Source organism: Amblyomma maculatum, chromosome 10 (genome assembly GCF_055883805.1).
Source record: "Amblyomma maculatum isolate TAMU_Amacu chromosome 10, ASM5588380v1, whole genome shotgun sequence".
Classification (NCBI taxonomy): domain Eukaryota; kingdom Metazoa; phylum Arthropoda; class Arachnida; order Ixodida; family Ixodidae; genus Amblyomma; species Amblyomma maculatum.
The window spans coordinates 16874528-16892911 of NC_139353.1; the positions used below are offsets into that span (position 1 = coordinate 16874528).

The window sequence follows — 18384 nt, forward strand, 5'->3', positions numbered from 1 at the left end:
CAGCACGCACGTGATTAAAACTAAGTTTCCTCACAATCTGTACTTTGTGCCAGCAGAACGAGGAACAGAACGCATGCATTCCTGCAGTGTAATAATCTAGGCGTTGCACGGACAAGACAACCAATTCTTTCTTGAAAGCATTAAGACAAAAACCAGGCCAAATTCAAGGTGAACATACCTTTCCAACTAAGTGTGTCTCGTAGCCAAGTTTCTTAAGGTACTGTGGCAGAATAGGGACATTCATAGGCAGTCCCCAAGGCCCCTCAATTCCAGGGAACAACCCCTGCATGCCTTTGATGCGGAAGGAAATGACACAAAGATGACTAAAATGGCATATAGGTTTCTAGAGGCGAATAGGTGGCAAGCCGAAGAAATCATGTTTCAGGAACAAGCATTTATTTCGTGCGGCAACAGCTTTCTGTACCAGAAGTCGTATTAACAGCGCAAGAAAAATAAACCGAGTTTGCGGCACTTTACACGGGAACTGTACACAGTCAGAGTTTGTCTTAACGCTTTCTCAAACCCAATACTGTGAATAAACTAAATTCAGTCTCGCCATTGATAATATATATCAGGATGCTCCAAAAATTGACTTTTTCAGTTTAGTTCACCGTAGTCAGGAGGAATTAGTTGTCTCACTTTCTTTTACACTTCTTTTGTCGACCGCTTAGAGCAGTACCAAATGTAAACATTTTTTACATTTTCTAGAAAAGAAGTTCCTGAACGCATTTCTCCCTGTATTTTTTGACACCATGATAACAATCAATATATTCGGTCACACCACGGCAGGCATCTATTCCTCTGCTACTTTTTTTAAAAAACTAGCTTCTTTCGCCTTCAGTGGCAGCCTGGCACTTTGATCACCGGGCAATCTTCAGAACGGAACTATTGTCGCGTGCCGGAGAGAACCTTTTCTATCAATATATTCATAATCGATTTTACAACATTGTAAACTTTTCTCCCAATTATTTTCTTAAACGTAGTGACTTTGTCAAGTATCTTGGCGTGAAATTTAACCTAAATTTATGCTCGAACACTCATGCAGAGTTCATCGCTTCCAAAGCTTTAAAGAAACTTGCTCTTCCTAAACGCCGCCTGCATCTAGCGGACCAGAACACAAGATTACAGGCATTCTACACGCTCAGTAGGCCCGCACATGAGTATGCGTGAGTGATTTAGAACTTTCACCATGCCTGCTTTATTAACATGTTAAAATAAGCCCAAAACAAAGCTCGGCGTTTTATCCTTTCGCAGTACTCTCGACATCTTAGTGTAACAGCAACAAAAATATCACTTATTCTCCCGATACTAGCCTTGCGCACAAAATTCAGCCGTTTGTCGTTTCTTCATGCACTCTACCAAAGCAGCCCACCATTTTCATGTTCGCACCTTCTACCGGCGCCGCACATCACTACTCTAAAGGATGACATCCACAAGATTAAACTTATCTTGAATGCACACAACGATACCTGTATTCTCCTTTCGTACTGTCAATTCATGAATGGAACATGCTCCCATCTGGCATTGCCGTTGTCCTCGACACATCAACATTTCAGGCAACTATCTTCTATCGTACTTAGAATTGAGTAAGGCCAGTAACGTGTATACAATCTTTTCAGTTGACTAACGTACGGTGTGTATATGCTTGCGTATGCTTGAGTAGACCACTACATGGTTTATAATGTATCGCTGTTTCACGTGTGCTAAGTCCTACCATGATATTTCATTATGTCCAACTGCTGTAATTGACGGTTGTTATGGACGAGTGATGTTTCCTTTTTGTCCGAGAAGCTCTTTTCTACCATCTGTATTGTAATTATTTTTTTTCTGCATACAGATTTATTTGCTCTTTTATAAAAATGTGTTTTCTATTATGAATCCCCCTGTATTATCTCCTGAAGGGCCCTTATGGTATCTAAAGAAATAATTAAATAACGGGTACCTTTATTATGCGATGAACGCCAAAAAAAATTGTTTCCATGCGTAGATCATCATTTTCAATATTCTTGTAACCACGATGGCAGCAGAAGGTACTCTGGCTCAGAAACTTATCGATCAAGTTCACTTTCTTTGCTCGCCCACAACATAGACCCAAATTTGCGTGAGTTATTTAAATAATAAAGACTTCTTGAAGTCGTTTTGGTCGTAAATAAGGAAATAAAGCACGACGAATGTTACGAAATACGCTACGACGAGAGAAATGTGCACTAGAGGCAAGACATCTGGTCATTTAATAAAAGCAGTAGCCTACTAACTAGTCTCCTGGAGTCCAACCTCCTTTCCCATATGTAGCCACGTAATGCAATCCGGGTTAGAGCCCGCTCTCCATAAGTGGGCGTTGGTAATATCTCTTCTTCAATGCATGTCTGTCACGTTATTTCCTGTTTACCTCGGTTCGGATATCATTAACATGAGTTTGCTTCCGACAATATTGCTCTTTTTCCTTCCTCAACTTATCACATATCAGTGAAAGAATGCCACGGTGGTAAACGAACGCCATTACGGCAAACGAATAAGAGAGGGGCCGGAAGAGCGACCCTTGGATATGGAGCGTTAGTGCCACGCCGGCTGCTCAAGTTTCAGTCGATCTCCGACAGATGACATGGACGCATTCGGAAGCCTAGGGTTGCCCTCACCAAAGGTGTCACAATGCGTATTCTTGAGTCATATTCACGAACTGTCCACATATTAACTATATGAATTTTGAATGAGAAGCCAGGGCTTGGTTCCCTGCAGAATGACGGGAAATGTTTCCATCGAGGATGTGTTCTGCCCCTGACCTTAATTTGACGTGCGAGTGAACTCCGCGTAAAACTACCAGAAGGAAAAACCACAAATGTGATATTTTACCGTCATTTAAGAAAGCAAAGTGCTCGGCGGAAAAATAGAATTCATTATTTCTTGCTGCCCTACTCAACAGCGTCCAACTAGTTTATGGTTGTATTTATCTAAGCAGAGGACTAATTAAACGAATACTTGCGTTTAATTAGCCTTTCATTGGGCCATGGGGAGGTGAAATCCCAAGTTGCACCCTGAGTAGTGCAGCTTACTCTAAAAACAGCCAGATGCCAGAGTACAAGTTCCAAAATAAGCTTTGAAGCAAAGTCTTGAGATCATATCCGACAAATTGGCGAGGGCAATTTGACTGGATCCAGCACTCATAGTAAAGAAACTTATCATGCCTAAGATATTTCACAAGAGATATACCTTCAAAGGACCAGAAGGCGGTATCCAGCATTGCTGTAATTGGTAAGGCATTTGATATATTATGGTGCGTTTTAGTCAAGAGGCCGGAGACAGAAAAAGGCGTGCAGCCTTATAGGTCGAGCTAACTTAGCGCTTTTTACTTGAAGAAGAGCCGAGTGGGCGTCTTCCGTTAAGGTGAAAGCCTTACTTGACCCTTTCATCGCGTGGACAAGAGGCGTCCACATCGGGCCGTAAAAGTCCCATCATGCCTAGCTTGTTGCATAGCAACCAGCCACTGGAGCGGCGAGTAGGAGAGTGGCGTTCACAAAAAATACCCATATTGCAAGGCGTTATCAGTAGAGGCGAAGGAGCGGATGGTGCGCCTTCAATGAAGCACAAAATCTAGAGAGAGCCTCGCGTTACCGGCCACCTAGCGCTGCGCTCCGCCGAAGGAAGCGTTGGAATCGGGAAGCGCGTGCACCGCATTGCGCGAGCGGGACTTCGCTTTCGTACAAATTGGAATTCCTGCGTCTATGCTGAATTTCGATTATCTTCAAACCTTGCCGAACACGCACGTTAACACGGACGTTGCTAAACGCCCGCTTGGCAAACACACCATTTACCGAGAACGGCGCGAAAAGGGGACGATTTAAAACTTGTATTTGTAGATTTAAAACTTGTAGATTATAAACTTGTATTTAAAATTTTATTTCTATATCCTCCAATGATAAAAAAGACCTTTCGGATCAGGTTATAGCTAGTGAGCGGCATTAAGATTATAGAGAAGAAGGAGGGCACACGCCAGGACGCCTTGCACTGCATTTAATACCCGGCTCTCCTCACGTTTGTTGATGCGCCAACATGGCGCTCAATCTCCATCTCGTGCGCTCCCGCCCCCAATCCTAGTCTTCCTTCTTCTCGTCGTTCTTACTGCAGATTCCTATGCGAGCCTTCGGCTCCCCGAGGTAAGCAACAGCTAGAAGCTGGAATAGTGTCACACCTCAATTGCCTGTGATGACCACCATTGTGAAGTCGGCACGAAAATCTCGCTCGTCACTGATGACATGAGATAATCTACGAAAACCGGTTTAAAAAGATAGCCATTCCGTAGATTGTCAGTACTCTGGTTATAATATAGTAAGTTATCTGCTAAAAAAAAAAGATATTTTTCTTGAAGAAACATGTAAAGGAGGTAAAGAGACAGCCGAAGAGTATACAAGAGCCGATTGCGTTTTTATAAGGGAGTAAGTGCCAATATAAACGCAAACTAAAACTGAAATGCAAAAAGAGCAGTGATGATTAAAGTCTGGATACAGATACAATTTTATCATATAGCTCAAAATATTTAAAGTTTGCGAGGTCTCACCCTTTAAGCAGAACGTTTACTAGTTGAACTTGCTTTCGGAGCACACTAGCACAGCTCGTGGTAGGAAATCTTTCACGAATAATATGTCCGATGAGTCGTATGTGTCTTAATATCTAAAATCAAATGTGTAAATAAACGCTCGCATCTTTTGTCGTGCTTGCCGCGGGGACTTATAATTCTACCATTTCAAAAATATAAAAATGTTAAACTGCAAGCTTGGACCGTTTCCTGTTAATGTTTATTCTAATTAGCTGAGCTATTCAACACATGAAAAGTTCTCTTTCAGGGTGCGGCTTCTTTTAATAACCTGAATACTAGTGGCGCTGAATAAACGCTTGCATTTGATGCCCCCCAATAGGTGACCATTTCGCTAGCTTAAATATGCTGCTTGAAGAGAGAGGTTAATCATGTGCAGTACGTACATGGTAGCATTTACAGGCAGCTTAGTTTATATCGGCCCACGTTTACAAAATTCGGTCAGGTTCCAAAGTACAACCATTTAAAATATTGCATGGGCAGGTTTTGGATAGATAAAAGATTTTTTTGTTGGCGCTGAGTGCACCTTAGAGAAATAAACAATTTAAGGTTGCACTAAATTTTCTTGATTTAATTTATTTGGTACCATCACTAGTGATACACGTCATACTCTAGTCAATATCTGTCGAAGCAAAAGTAATAATAAATAGAGGCGTCATCATTTTTCGTTGTGATTACCTGTGCGTATTGGGTAGCGCCCCGTCATGAGAGCTGCCCTCGAAGGGGCACACGAGGACTGCACATAGTGGCTGTTAAGGATGATGCCATCCGCTGCCAAGGCATCTAGATTGGGTGTCGGAATCTGTGAGGACCCGTGGAAACTGACGTCGTCCCAGCCCTGCGTGTCACAGTGCGAGAAACTTGATGCGCTTTATTCACCAGAATGTATGGTTTGGTTTGGTTTGTGGGGTTTAACGTCTCAAAGCAACTCAGGCTATGAGAGACGCCGTAGTGGAGGACTCCGGAAATTTTGACCACCTGGGGTTCTTTAACGTGCACTGACATCGCACAGCACACGGGCGCCTTGCTTTTCGCCTCCATCGAAAAGTGGCCGCCGAGGCCGGGATTCGATACCGCGTCCTAGGGAACAGTAGTCGTGCGCCGTAACCACTGCGCCACCACGGCGGGTTCACCAGAAATTCACCAGAGTGTATCATAACAAGTTTCAACTTACGCCTTCATAATTTTGATTTGCAGCGAGCTATTGTGATGGGAAATTTGTAACTGCTACATATCACGAAGGATGGGCATTTATTTCCTACATTTAAAACACATTTCGTTCCAGCCTAATGAAGGACGGTTGTACTCAGGACAGAATGTGAATGATGACAGTTGAGTTTAGGATTCTAAAGACTCAGTGCAACAAAAAAGCGATGACCAGAAGAGAGGAAAAAAAATGACTGTTAACGTTTAACATGCATTTCTCGTGATTAAATCACAGAACAACAATAAGGGGAGATCAAAATATAGGCAAGCAAGTCAAACGTTAGAAAGGAAACAAGTCTACTAAATATACGTGTATGGTTTTGAATGAAATACTCCCCCATTAGCGAAGAGATTAGGAAGCGTGTCCAGATCGCTCTAACAGTGGCTAATGGTGGACACCAAGTACAATTTTAAAACAGGAATTGATTTTCACAGACACCCGTTGCACGCTCCAGCAGTCTTGTAACCAAACCACGCAGGCAGTCGCACCTTTCCGCTAGAAAAGCGGCCCTGTTATGGTGTCATATGTCACTTGCTATAGGCTATACACCTCTGAAGAGCTTCAGTCAAACTTGATGGCAGCTTCGGTGAGACTAGGATGGTTGTTTAAAGCAACATACAAGCTATGCATGGTTCCGAAGGCCGCCAAAGCGACAGACTAACTACTACGCAATGTTTCGATATCTAAATATTGATAAATGAAGTGAAGCTATTCTAATGTCCGCAAAATACGTTTCCTTACGTTCTTCTGTCGTGGGTTAGTAAAAGACACTGAATACCATTATCTCCGGCGACATTTCTATTTATCCAGTGTGAATTAAGATGAACTTTTGAGCAATTTACTCTTGGCGGGCTGTGTACACGTCCAGAATATAAAACGTTTCGGTATAAGAGCCTCTCCGCTGTACCACGTAATGTCCAGTAAAGGTAACCGTTGCGATTATGTTACTTCATTCTCTTCAGAAAATGAAAGGTTCCATAGCGCTAACAAAGAAGAATTCACAAATAATCATGGACAGAACAGGCTCTGTTGAACCCTTGCTTTTCTGTAAAATTAGCAATTGGTTTTACTTAATTTCTTCGTTCAACTTACTGAGTGCTCACGCCCCATTCACGCGGCTGCGCTGCCTATATATTTGTGCAGTCTTAACGCGTGGTATTCTCATTTCGAGAAATTTAGTTATCAACCTTGATTTTTAAAAAATTATATAAGCACGGGTCTGTTCAGGGGCACCTGGCGAACATGCGCTATATGTATTGGATGAGACCCAGGAAACACGGTCGTAATGCCTAGACGTGAACGACCACCGTGCTGACAGCACGTGAGAGCAATTCAAAGGCATAAAGAACCCGTATCCTATACGTTGGGCCACCATTGTAACGGAAAACTTTTTTTTTTGTTTATGTAAGAATTGCTATCTGCGCTCTGTGCTTCGTTTGGGAAACGTTTTCAAGGAATTGGCTGGTTGGTACACGGGATTTAACGTCCCAAAGTGATTCAGGCTATGAAAGACGCCGAAGTGGAGTACTCCGGAAATTTCAACCACGCAAAGTTCTGTAGCCTATACTGACATCCCCCAGCACAAGGGCGCCTTGCTTTCCGCCTCTATCGAAAAGCGGCCGCCGCGATAGGGACTCGAGCTCCGTGACCTTGGGTACAGCAATCGATCGCCCTATCCACTGCGCCACCGCGTCAGGCGTCTCGGTGCTAAGACATTAACATTAAAGGAAAGCTTTATAAATTGTCTTGCGGTGTCAGAATGCATGTACACACTCGTTGCACCACCTCGATGAAACATGAAGTCGACGCTTGTCACACGTGTCTCAACTGATAGCTCTGTAGTTCTCGTCACAAGGTGCTGTAAGTTCTCGTGTAGACCGATTCTTTGTTTCAAAAAAATGACATTTTAATTATTTCGCAGTCGGAGAGTTTCCGAATGTAAAACAATGCAAAGCAATAACTCTCGACACAAAATTCAAAAGGACTGATGTAGTAGCAAAAAATTCCGAAATACACGCGTGCATAATCCACGCACCTATACCTACTGGATGTAAAGGCCCTGCTCCTCTTAGTTCAAGGGTACTGCACCATCTGAAAATGCTCCGAAGAACACAGACAATACGCCACCTTTCTCAGAAACGTTGCCATAATCGTGTAAGAAAGGAGCTTCGGATTCGGTTACTGCATGGTGCAAACTTACTATTGATTGGCATTCGTAAGTAAGCAGTCTTAAATAAAGCTGATTGAATACGCACCAAATCGTCCGCGATGAAGATTATAATGTGAGGCGGCGTTCTGGCACACAAGGCAAGCGGTAGAAGAAAATTCACAAATGATATGAAGAAAGTGGTCTTCATTTTCGTGCTCCTGCGGAAAGACAAAAACGAAACAGCTTTAACTGAAATCCAGGCTTAGCTGCCGGGCGCGGATTTCCAGTTGAAAAAATACAGAATTCGAATTTCTGGTTTGTTTTTGGCAGTGAAACTATTGTGATAAGATATATTTTCTGAATAATGGAATTATTTTGTGCAGCTACACAGAAACCAACTGCAGAACGATAGACTTCAGAAAAGTACTAGAGAAACAACTACAGTGCTGCAAGAAAGTACTAAACAATTGCGGAAAGGCATCCATTATGACAAAACTATGACATTTGTCTCGAATTTTTACCTTATTCTGTCCTTTGCTTCACGCCTGGCTTTTTTATCAGTAAGCAGGAAAGCATTTTCTGCCAAGCAGTGTACCAAACGCAGGTAAGAAATCAAAAGTACGAGCATTACACGACAAATATAGGCTATTAAGGATTTGTATCTAGATGGACTGCTCGGAAAGGTTTCTAGGACCCCACTCAACGTGGCGAATTTGCGAGCTAGCACTCTGTTGAATAGCAATGTATAAATATATTCTCTTCGGCACAGCGCCAGCCATAAAATCAGGTAAAATTCTGTAAATATGTCGAAGTCGATACGTCGAAGTCGATATGTCATAGTAGATATGTCGAGTGTTTTGAAAGATTTGCCCACAGGAGTGACATGAATGAAGATATTAGCTGCTGTCCGAGTGTAGATGAGTCGTTCTTCTGAGGCCTTCCAGTTCGGGGACACCAAATATACTGTTTTCTATAGAGTCATGAGCAACCATCCATGTACGCAAGCACACACGTACACGCACAGAGACGCATGTGCACGCACACGCACACGCACGCGCACAAAAAGCGAAAGTTCTAACCGGGATAACGCAGTTTTGCAGGGTTAAAAACATGGCAGTGGAAAGGCGACTTATAATTTCTCAGGACGAAAGTAACGCGCTGGAGGGCGGAAACGAATTGCGGGCGCGAGTTTATTATTTATTTATTTATTTCAGAAACACTGCCAGCCTTCGCAGAATGCCTTAGGCAGGAGTGGGATTATATGCATTGTTAAAAAATAAAACACACAGCAGAAAAGATAAACCAGTTTAACAAGAGGAAAACCTAAGAAATAAAAAATCATCATACCGGTGTCGACCTGCCACCAAAAAATGGTTGAAAAGACTCACACATCAACACGCTGTTCGTGCAGTGAACGTGACCACCAGACAAAAAAAGTTAAAACAAAATATACATTAAAAGCAGACATATGAAACGACATGCGCAAGGAAAGGGTAAGAGCAATACAGGAGTGATGAAAGGGGAGGAAGAGCGTGTGCGGTGTTTGTTGATGCTGCAGTGGTTGATGCTGCTCTGGCTACAGTGCTGCAAGGCACACACACGCACGCACACACATGCACACACACGCACACACGCACATGCACACACACGCGTGCGCACTCAAGCATGCACGCACGCACGAACGCGCTCGCAAGCTCGCGCACGCGCACAACTAACTTTTCTCTGAACAGTTTTTCTCTAAACCGCACGCTTAACCACAAGCTACAACCGAAATCGTAGCCATGCAGCCGTTGCTTTCGCAATTCAACTAGGCTTAACCAGAGCTAGACCACAGGCAACGTTTTTTCCGCTGAGGTGACGGATTGATTAGGGCGCATGACCATTGAGCTGGAAGACCCAAAGGGCGAGAAGGTAATGTACTGTATAGTATAAGCGCACGTTAAAAATCCCTGTGCGGTGAAAACTATTCGCGAGCCGTCTACTATTTCATCCTTCATAGGTTGTGTCAGTTTATGACGCCAAACCATGCAAAATAATCTAAAGCTATCAGGATATTTTGCGGTGCGCGATAGTAAATATTACCTGCCTTGGCTAAGATGTAATTATCATTTAATCAAACTATTATAAGGGGACCTCAACCGATACTTTATGTTGTGGCTCATTTATGAGCAGACGCGATGGATAACGCAATGGACAAATCCTATTGATTGGAATCGAGTTCTACAACCAGGAATTGTTTCCATTATTCGCCTACGCTTACACATAAGGTTAGGAGTCCCATTATCAGAGGTGTGCTAGAGATACCTGGACAATTTCCACCACTTGGGGCTCTTAATACCCACTTCCATCGCACAGCACATGGGAGCCGCGTTCTTTCCTTTTGTCACAAAGACATTTCTGATACAATCTACAGAGTGCGATGCATACAAAGACGCTGCAAGCAGAGGAATACTGCTGCAACCCGAAATGAGGAACAAGCATTGGCTTATTGCCTGAGAGAAACCACACAAATCACACCTAAAAGCGATAGCTTGCCCTCAAATGACAAGACATTTCAAAGGGTTTGCGCTATTCGCAGGCGACTTAAAGGAAAGCTTTGCGCACAAAAAAGCTTGAAGACCTTCGTGCCTGCCGACGGGCACGATGTCACATTCGACGATAGCTGGATAAGATTAGTCGGCAGAGATGGCGTGACTTTTGTTCTACGCTGGATGTTCGTCAACAAGTCGCCAAACTTTGGCGGATAGTTCGCGGTATGCGCTCGCCAGCCCGACAGCTTCATCCTTTCACAGCACTATCTCTGCATGAACAAAAATCCATTAAAGAAGTCTCAGAAGAATACTGCATACTGCTATGACAAAGGTCAGGGCCTTCCGCACACTCCACAGATGGCCTGTCAGACATCCCCCAGGCGGCAGTGCCAGCGATGGAACTACCTTTCATATTTGAAGAGCTATTCTCATCTATCGCGGAATTAAAAATACGGACGTGTCCTGACTATAATGAAGTGACCTATGACGCAATCACAAAGCTATCTCGCGATTCCCGCCTTCGAGTTTTGGATTATTACAATTCTTCCTGGATGTCTGGTGAGGTCCCCAAGGAGTGGAAGTAGGCGAAATTTGGGCCCGCTTTCTAACCTTCTAAACAGCGAACAAGTTACGCATCCTTCCGACCCATCGCCCTACTGAGCTGCGTAGGTAAGCTTATGCAGTGAATGATCTGCAAACGCGTCACCTGATTCCTCGAGAGCCGAAATGAGTATCCTCAAGACATGAACGGGTTTCGCCAAAATCGGTCTGCGGCTGATAATGCCATCACACTTGTCTCATCACTTGAAGAGTACCATCGCTCTGGTTACATCCAGACAGCCGTTTTCCTTGACATTAAGGCTACTTTTGAATCTGTATTTCATCATGCTATTCTCGCAAACTTGGCCAGCCTTGGCCTTGGTGGAAAGCTTTATAACTGGATTGGGTACTATTTACAAGAGCGGCAAATTTGTATGGCCACTCCACATGGTCCAACTCTCTTTCACGCAGTGAAGAGAGGCGTACCTCAGGGAGCTGTGCTCAGCCCTCTCCTGTTCAATATTGCCATTATATATATAACTAGAATCCTTTCAAGAGGAGTACGTGTAACCATTTTTGCAGATGTCTGCATCTGGAGTGCATCATGTTCGCGTTATATTACGCAGCAACGAATTCAGAGAGCATTACTGTACATCTCAGTGTACCTGACCCCCCGTGGTCTTCATCTCTCATCAGAAAAACGTGGCTATGTCTTTCAAGAGGAAAAGAATGACTCGATACCCACTTCTTCTGAGTGGATGGTCAACATCGTATGTACGATCAAACCGATTCCTATGCGTTATGATTGACAACAATCTCTCTTGGGCACCACAGATAAAAACACTCTGCGAGAGAATTACTGCAGCACCACAGGTGTTCAGATTCATAGCGGGAACAAGATGGGGCAGCAACTGCCAGTCGATGGTTCGACTTGAAAAGGCCTACTTGCGGATATGTCTTGGCCTCTCAAAGGGATCCTCTGCATCAATAACATTCTCAGAAGCAGGATGTCTCCCGCTAGGTGTAATTGCCGCACAAGAACCTATGAGCAGTCCTCTCCGATATGTCCTTCAAGGGAAGAAGCACTTCTTAAACCGTGTCCACATAACTAACAGCAACTCTGGCTTTGGCCAAGCTGTACAGTTTCTGCCCCTCCCTACTATTTACTCAGCCACGAAGCCTACTACCATTCACCTTTTCCTCATGGACACTATCGCCTTTAAAAGAGAAAAGAGAAAGAGAAAAGAGTTCCTGGCGTGGATGTGAAGAGCCGCATACCACAGGCAGCAGTTCTGCTAGCCGCTCTCACCTACTTAGCAAAGGAATATACAAAGTACACGCACATATTCACCGACGGTTCATCTATTGAAGACACTTCTTCCTATGTTCTTTATGGGCCCTCAACAAACCATGTCCTGTCTTACCGGCTGCAGCGGAAGACATCATCTGCGACAGCTGATCTTCATGACATTAAACAAGCTGTTTCCTATATCCTGCGGCAGACCCCTGACTATAAGTTATGTTAACAGATTCCAGAGCATCTCTGCAAATCCTGTATAATCTGCTGAAGAAAACCAATCATCAGCCTGTTTCCCTTGAAATCGGCTATCTGCATTATTTGCCTATTGCCGCAGGCAACTGCATATAATTTCAGTGGATATCAGCCAACTGTGCCCCAAAAAAACAAAGAAAAAGCTGATGAAGCGTCTCGTAAAGGCCTCAATATCAAATATACATTCTGACCTTCTTCACGAAATCTGATGCATTCCAACGGCTAAAAATTTGGTGCCGAAGCAAAGTATCGACTTTGGAGCTTGCCGACAAGTCGCTATTTCTTTACTCGATTGACCCACATCTAAGATCCAGACTCCCTCCGAAAATTTTCTCGCCAACTAGATGCTCTTTACCACCGACTTCGCCTGAACTGTGTCTCTACAAATGGCTTGCAATACCGTTTTGGTCAAATGAACAGTCCGCATTGTGACATATGTGGTTCGGTTGGAACTGTGCAACATATCCTGCTTGAGTGTACTGCGTACGCTGACGAGCGTGTGTACTATGAACATAGCATGGAAAAAACTCTCCCTAGTGCCTTTAACAATGGACATTGTTTTAGGTCCCTCAACCTGCCCTAGGAAACAGAGACCCGTATTCAACTTTTTAGTTACGTATTTAAAAGAAACTGGACTTTTAGACTAACTCCAAGTTCTACTTAAATGTTACCCTCAGGCATTTGTCATGCTTTCAACTTTATAAGCACATTTATCGGACTATGCATTTCATCATTTCATTTTATATCATATTTCCACCATGCACCTTACAACGCATTTAATGGCCGCATTTTATCTGCCCCTTCATTTCTCTTAATGTTCTCCCCATTCTTTTTCAATCTTTCCCTCCCCAATTCTCCTTCCTACACAGAGTAGCATATAAGCGAAATATAAATGACAGCTAAAATCTGCTTTCTTCATTAAAGAGTTTCTCTCCCTCTCTCTCTTTCTTCCTTTTGTCGGAAACCGCCCAGTGCGGCCATGAATGAACTTATTGAGCCACATAGTCAAATAGGCTTAATTTAGCTTCGTAGCTATTTATTCAATAACAAAACATTCGCTTTTGCATATCACAAAGCATTTGTTGTTCGCGATCAAGGGGAAGTGCTACCCCAGGATCTGTAGTAAAATAGAATGGGAAGATAAGCAAGAGCTATTTGCTAAATACTTATGTGGGTGTAAAGGGAAAAGCGCTGAGTGTACGTTAGATGCAGTCTGAGGTGCGGAAAGATAACATGCGTTCACACTTTCGTTACCATTTTTCGAGCTTGTTATTCTTACGGCCGGGTTGCACATATTTTCGTTAAAAGGTAGGTGTTGAGTGAGTCGAAATGTCAAGTTGTTCCATAGGGTCCCGTATTGAGCTCTGATGATAGTTAACACCGCAACAGCGTGAAGCTATGGAAGAAATTCAGCCTGTATGAAATGTCAGGTATGAAAGCCTCCTTTTCCTTGTTTCATTTTTTGCTACAGGATGAAAGCGAAATTCAAGCGCCAAAACATACCGCCTTATAAGAGCGGTTATGCGTATGGCGGCCATAATAAAGTGGAATTTCAGGCCAAGGATAACGCTGAAGCTCATTTGGTGCTACAAACCATTTAATATGCTGCTGGGAAGTGTGCAGCCTGGTGGGAAACGGCAGTCGCACTTAATAAATGCGTAGGAAACTTACCTGAACTCGCGAATACTTGCAAAGTAGTGCAACGATGGCTGTAGAGATTGCTGCCACAATTAAAAAACCAGTCGATACCCTTTTCATGCGTGGGTTCGTCACTTCCTGCGCTCCTCAGCTGCCCGCACATAGACACCCCACTGTAAGCTTTCATAAAAGCAGCTGCGAGTGGTGCTCATTGCTGCCAGTGCAGCGGCCCTACGGGTATGTCACAAGCCTTTGTAGCCGATAAAAGGGGAAACCGTACACCTGCATTTTGTGGGCTGTAAGGCTGTAACTCGTATTAATGGGATGGTCTTGAATTTTCTGCTTGACGTAAATCGTCAACGGCCGGAATGAAAAGTAAGAAAAACCTAACTCTACGGCCGTAAAACACTGGCCGTCTTTGAAAACGGGCCGGATGATCGTCTGGCAGTCAACGACTCCCTCTAAAACGACCCAATGCACATGTTAAGTGAACCATACATGCTTTGTTTCTGATAAAGTTGGGTGGGTTTGAATAGATATTTTTCGCAGCTCTTTCATCGTTGTCATTTTTTGTGCATTCAAGTGAATCCCCTCCGCAGCGCTTTAATTCCAATCTTCGGATGTAAAACATTCATTATTGATTGGTCAAATAAATAAACGATATATATCTGCCATATTCTGTTGTCATGTAGAGAGCCGAAAAGGATTCTGAGTTAGTGACGGTAAAGATTGGTAGGAAGCGCATAAGCTCCTTTCAGGCAGAAGGGTGACATGGCAGTCAAGTTCCTCGGGACACTTGGATCCCCACTCAGGCATTCTACTCGTAAGCCACGCAGTCGCATTCACACTGCTTGAATAAAATTATGGCTCACGCGGCCTTTCATACCTTCCACTGATAACGTAAATTACTGAATTAATTATTTTGTGAATTGGTAGCGTTTCAAGTTGATGTTTGCGTTTTTCCTTTTCAATCGCTCAACTTGCATTCATATTTCAGTTGCAGATTTATTCCACGTTTTATTTATTTTGGGAATTTCTGTGCGGCGATAACGAGTGCTCTTTTTCCCCCGTTTGGTTCTAGCAGCTGGTAGACTTGCAAGACGTTATTTGTAATTACTATCTTCCTTTGGCCTTTTATTTTATCATACGTCCCGAAATTATTAGATAGCCTGAATCGCTGTTATCAATACTATTAATTTAATCATCTTTGATTACTTCTGATAATGTATTTATGCTGCTTTTTGTATGCAACTCCTGCCTCTGCAGGAACAGGTCAGGAGTGCATGCTGTATAAATAAATATTGTTCTAGGTGACGATAGTGTACTATTGATAATGTGCAAGATATTGGAGGCACACCCTAGCAAATTACTGATTAGGGTAGTAGCATTGCTATGCACAGGAACAAGGAGCTGCAAAGGGAACCGTCGGTGGGCGCAATATAATGCATCGTGTATACCGCAAAAGCAGAGCGAAACTGTTCCCGCAATTTTTAGTTATTTTTGATTAATAGATTCTTGCTACCATACGCAAATTGTATATTAATTCGTAATGAACACCATTAGGGCAGTAAAGCAAAATTAATCATCTTATTATGCTGTGCTTGGTTTCGCCGAATATTGCCTTTATCCTTATGCCTGTGTATGCCTTTATAATGAATCAACTAGCCTGAAAAAATGCCCTCTCAAGTTGTATCTCAGCTTCCATAGCTGTTCTTTCCCTTCAATGTTTAACACCGTCGCAAATTGTTACCGTCATTGTCCGAATATACTCCAGATGCACATAATTTAGTTTATTGCTCCGTTTTGTTAGTTTCCTTCTTTCCCCTGCTATCTATCTGCGCTGTAAACTAAACTTAGTAATGCACCAAGTAGGCGGCAAAAACGTCTTCGTAATATACACAAGAAGCATCTGTAAAATTTTGCTCATAAGTATCGCATAAAATAAAATTTGCGAAGTTGCAAGGATTGTTCCTTTTCTTTTTCTATCTGCTGGAGAAGGTGGTAGACAGCATGAATCTGGTGAAGGTTATAAAATACCGGGTAATCATGGTTGCTGCTTATTTAGGTGGAGAGAGCGCGCTGGCGCCGAAAAGTAATAGCATATCAGTCCTGTGTCTTCCTTCACTAAGAGGTCTGAGATAACCTTTTTTTTTTGCAGAGCTCCATAACCTTCAAAAAAAAAGCATTCACGGCTAATATTCTGCCTGCTCAACCAGTCATTTCGTCATTGCAGGTTGGTCGTGCTGCTGCCTACGTGTGCTGCTGCCTACGTGTGCTGCTCCCTATCATGAACAGCTTTGACCTGTTTATTTTCAATTCAAGGACCGAACCAGTCATTGCAGGTTGGTCGTGCTGCTGCCTACGTGTGCTGCTCCCTATCATGAACAGCTTTGACCTGTTTATTTTCAACTCAAGGACCGAACGTTTTCACCTGCTAGACCACTCCAACAACCTTAAAAAGCTACCGCACCGCAACCTTTGTAAATCACATTGCGCCAGAGCTGCAACTGCCCAAACGGAAGGATGCGCCGCTTTGTCGCTTTGTACGCAGTGAACAAAGCGCATGCGAATTGAGCGTGGGGTCAGCTTTCCAAATGATTAAAATCGGCTTCCTCTATTATGCATTCCGATTATTAGCAAAACCGTAATATAAAGGCTCACACCAAATCATGAAAATACTATTATTACTTATGAATATTCAAAACTTTTTAGTCTCCCCGCGACTGCAGCTTTCTCAAACCGAATCTTGGACTACAGATAGTGCGTTTCAAACCTGTCTAACATTATTGCGAAGACGATTATAATGCCATGGTCAAAGTAACGAAAGCATAAAAATTGAATTTTGCTACACTCAACAACATGGCTTGGGCAGCGATATACGTTCTTCGCTACTGATAGTATGAAGATGCATATGAAGTTTTACATTTCACCATATATTTTGTTGTGAGAAGCGCGCGCAAGTTCCTTTTCTAGAACCGCATCGTGTTTAGCTGTGTACCAAAGTTTTGTTCTTCGAATAAAGACAGCCGCATTAATAAAAAGGAATATGCCCTAACTATTCCCTATTTCTTTAGATACGAATGCTCAATAAACACTCAAAAGCCTAAAGTAAAGATAGCGTGCATTAATTCCTCCAAATCCTTATCCCGTTTACTTATTGGTTTCCACAAATGAGTAAAAGTCCTCGCCAAGGCTGGTTTCGTCTTTACACGGTGCATCCGTAATTTCTTGTCCCGTCCCGTCAGAAGTTAAGTTTAATGAAAGGAATTACTCTGAGTGTTTTCTGGCCTGTGCCCGTATTTGCTGCGATAGGGAGAAAAGAGCGGGAGTACCCTGCGAGAGTGTGGTTAAGGATCTGAATATGTGAGATTGCGCGCAATAATCTGCACTGATCTGGGACTACAACGCCAAGTATGAGCATGGAGACTTCAGAATATCAACGGATACTGGACTATGGCATACGTTCACGGCACCCGAGTAGCTAGCTCTTCGACAACTGTGTATAATGGAAATGTTTAAGAATAACGTATACCTACAAATTGCAATAGAGGGAATCTATGTGGTGCATTATCTTGCCACTCGATGCAATATACCTTTAGTATGCGCCCATCCGGGGATTGTGCAGTGCTTGGCGCTGACAGACACAAAAGGATAGGGCGACGACTTCAAATGGAGGTCTAAATTTTATTTTCTGTAGGAAAGCTTACGTATCAAGGGTGAAAGGCTCAAAATAGTGCTAGTTTGGATGGATGTGGAAACATTTATGAACTCTGGCGAGCGTAGACCGTCGTTTTAACTTATAAGAAAGGCCTGCATGCAATATGAGTGACTGTATAAGCCCCGCATGCGCAATTAAACGACTGATCTGGAGGCTATGTAGCATAGAGTCAAGCTTTTCGAGAGAAAATGGATCTTATAAAACCGCCTCTAATATTATAAGCGCTAGCGAGAGCAGTGACGAAAAGTCCTCTGAAAAAAAAAAAAAAAAGGAACAAAACAGCAACAACAAATGTAGCTACTTAAATTGCTCGGCCTGAAGTCTCATGGAAAAAGGTGATGCCTGTGGTGGTGCTGTATGCACACCAAATGGCTCACAGTTTAGAAGGGGTTGTGAGTGGCTGTGATGTACCTCTCGTTTTTACAGCAATAATACAGTTCGGAAAACTTTGCTTCCATACC

The 18384-nt window shown here is 43.1% G+C and overlaps 1 protein-coding gene across 1 annotated transcript in view; it reads right to left on the reverse strand.

The window, feature by feature from the left end:
• The window catches only part of LOC146175671 (arylsulfatase B-like), a 28705-nt gene extending 20553 nt beyond the window's left edge, over positions 1-8152 (reverse strand). Inside the window, exons 1-3 of the mRNA XM_084580869.1 lie at positions 8051-8152; positions 5267-5426; positions 179-291 (exon numbers count right to left, since the gene is read on the reverse strand). Of these exons, the coding sequence (XP_084436995.1) occupies positions 179-291; positions 5267-5426; positions 8051-8152 (375 nt within the window). The remainder of the gene's footprint in view (positions 1-178; positions 292-5266; positions 5427-8050) is intronic.
• Between the last annotated feature and the right edge of the window lie 10232 nt (positions 8153-18384).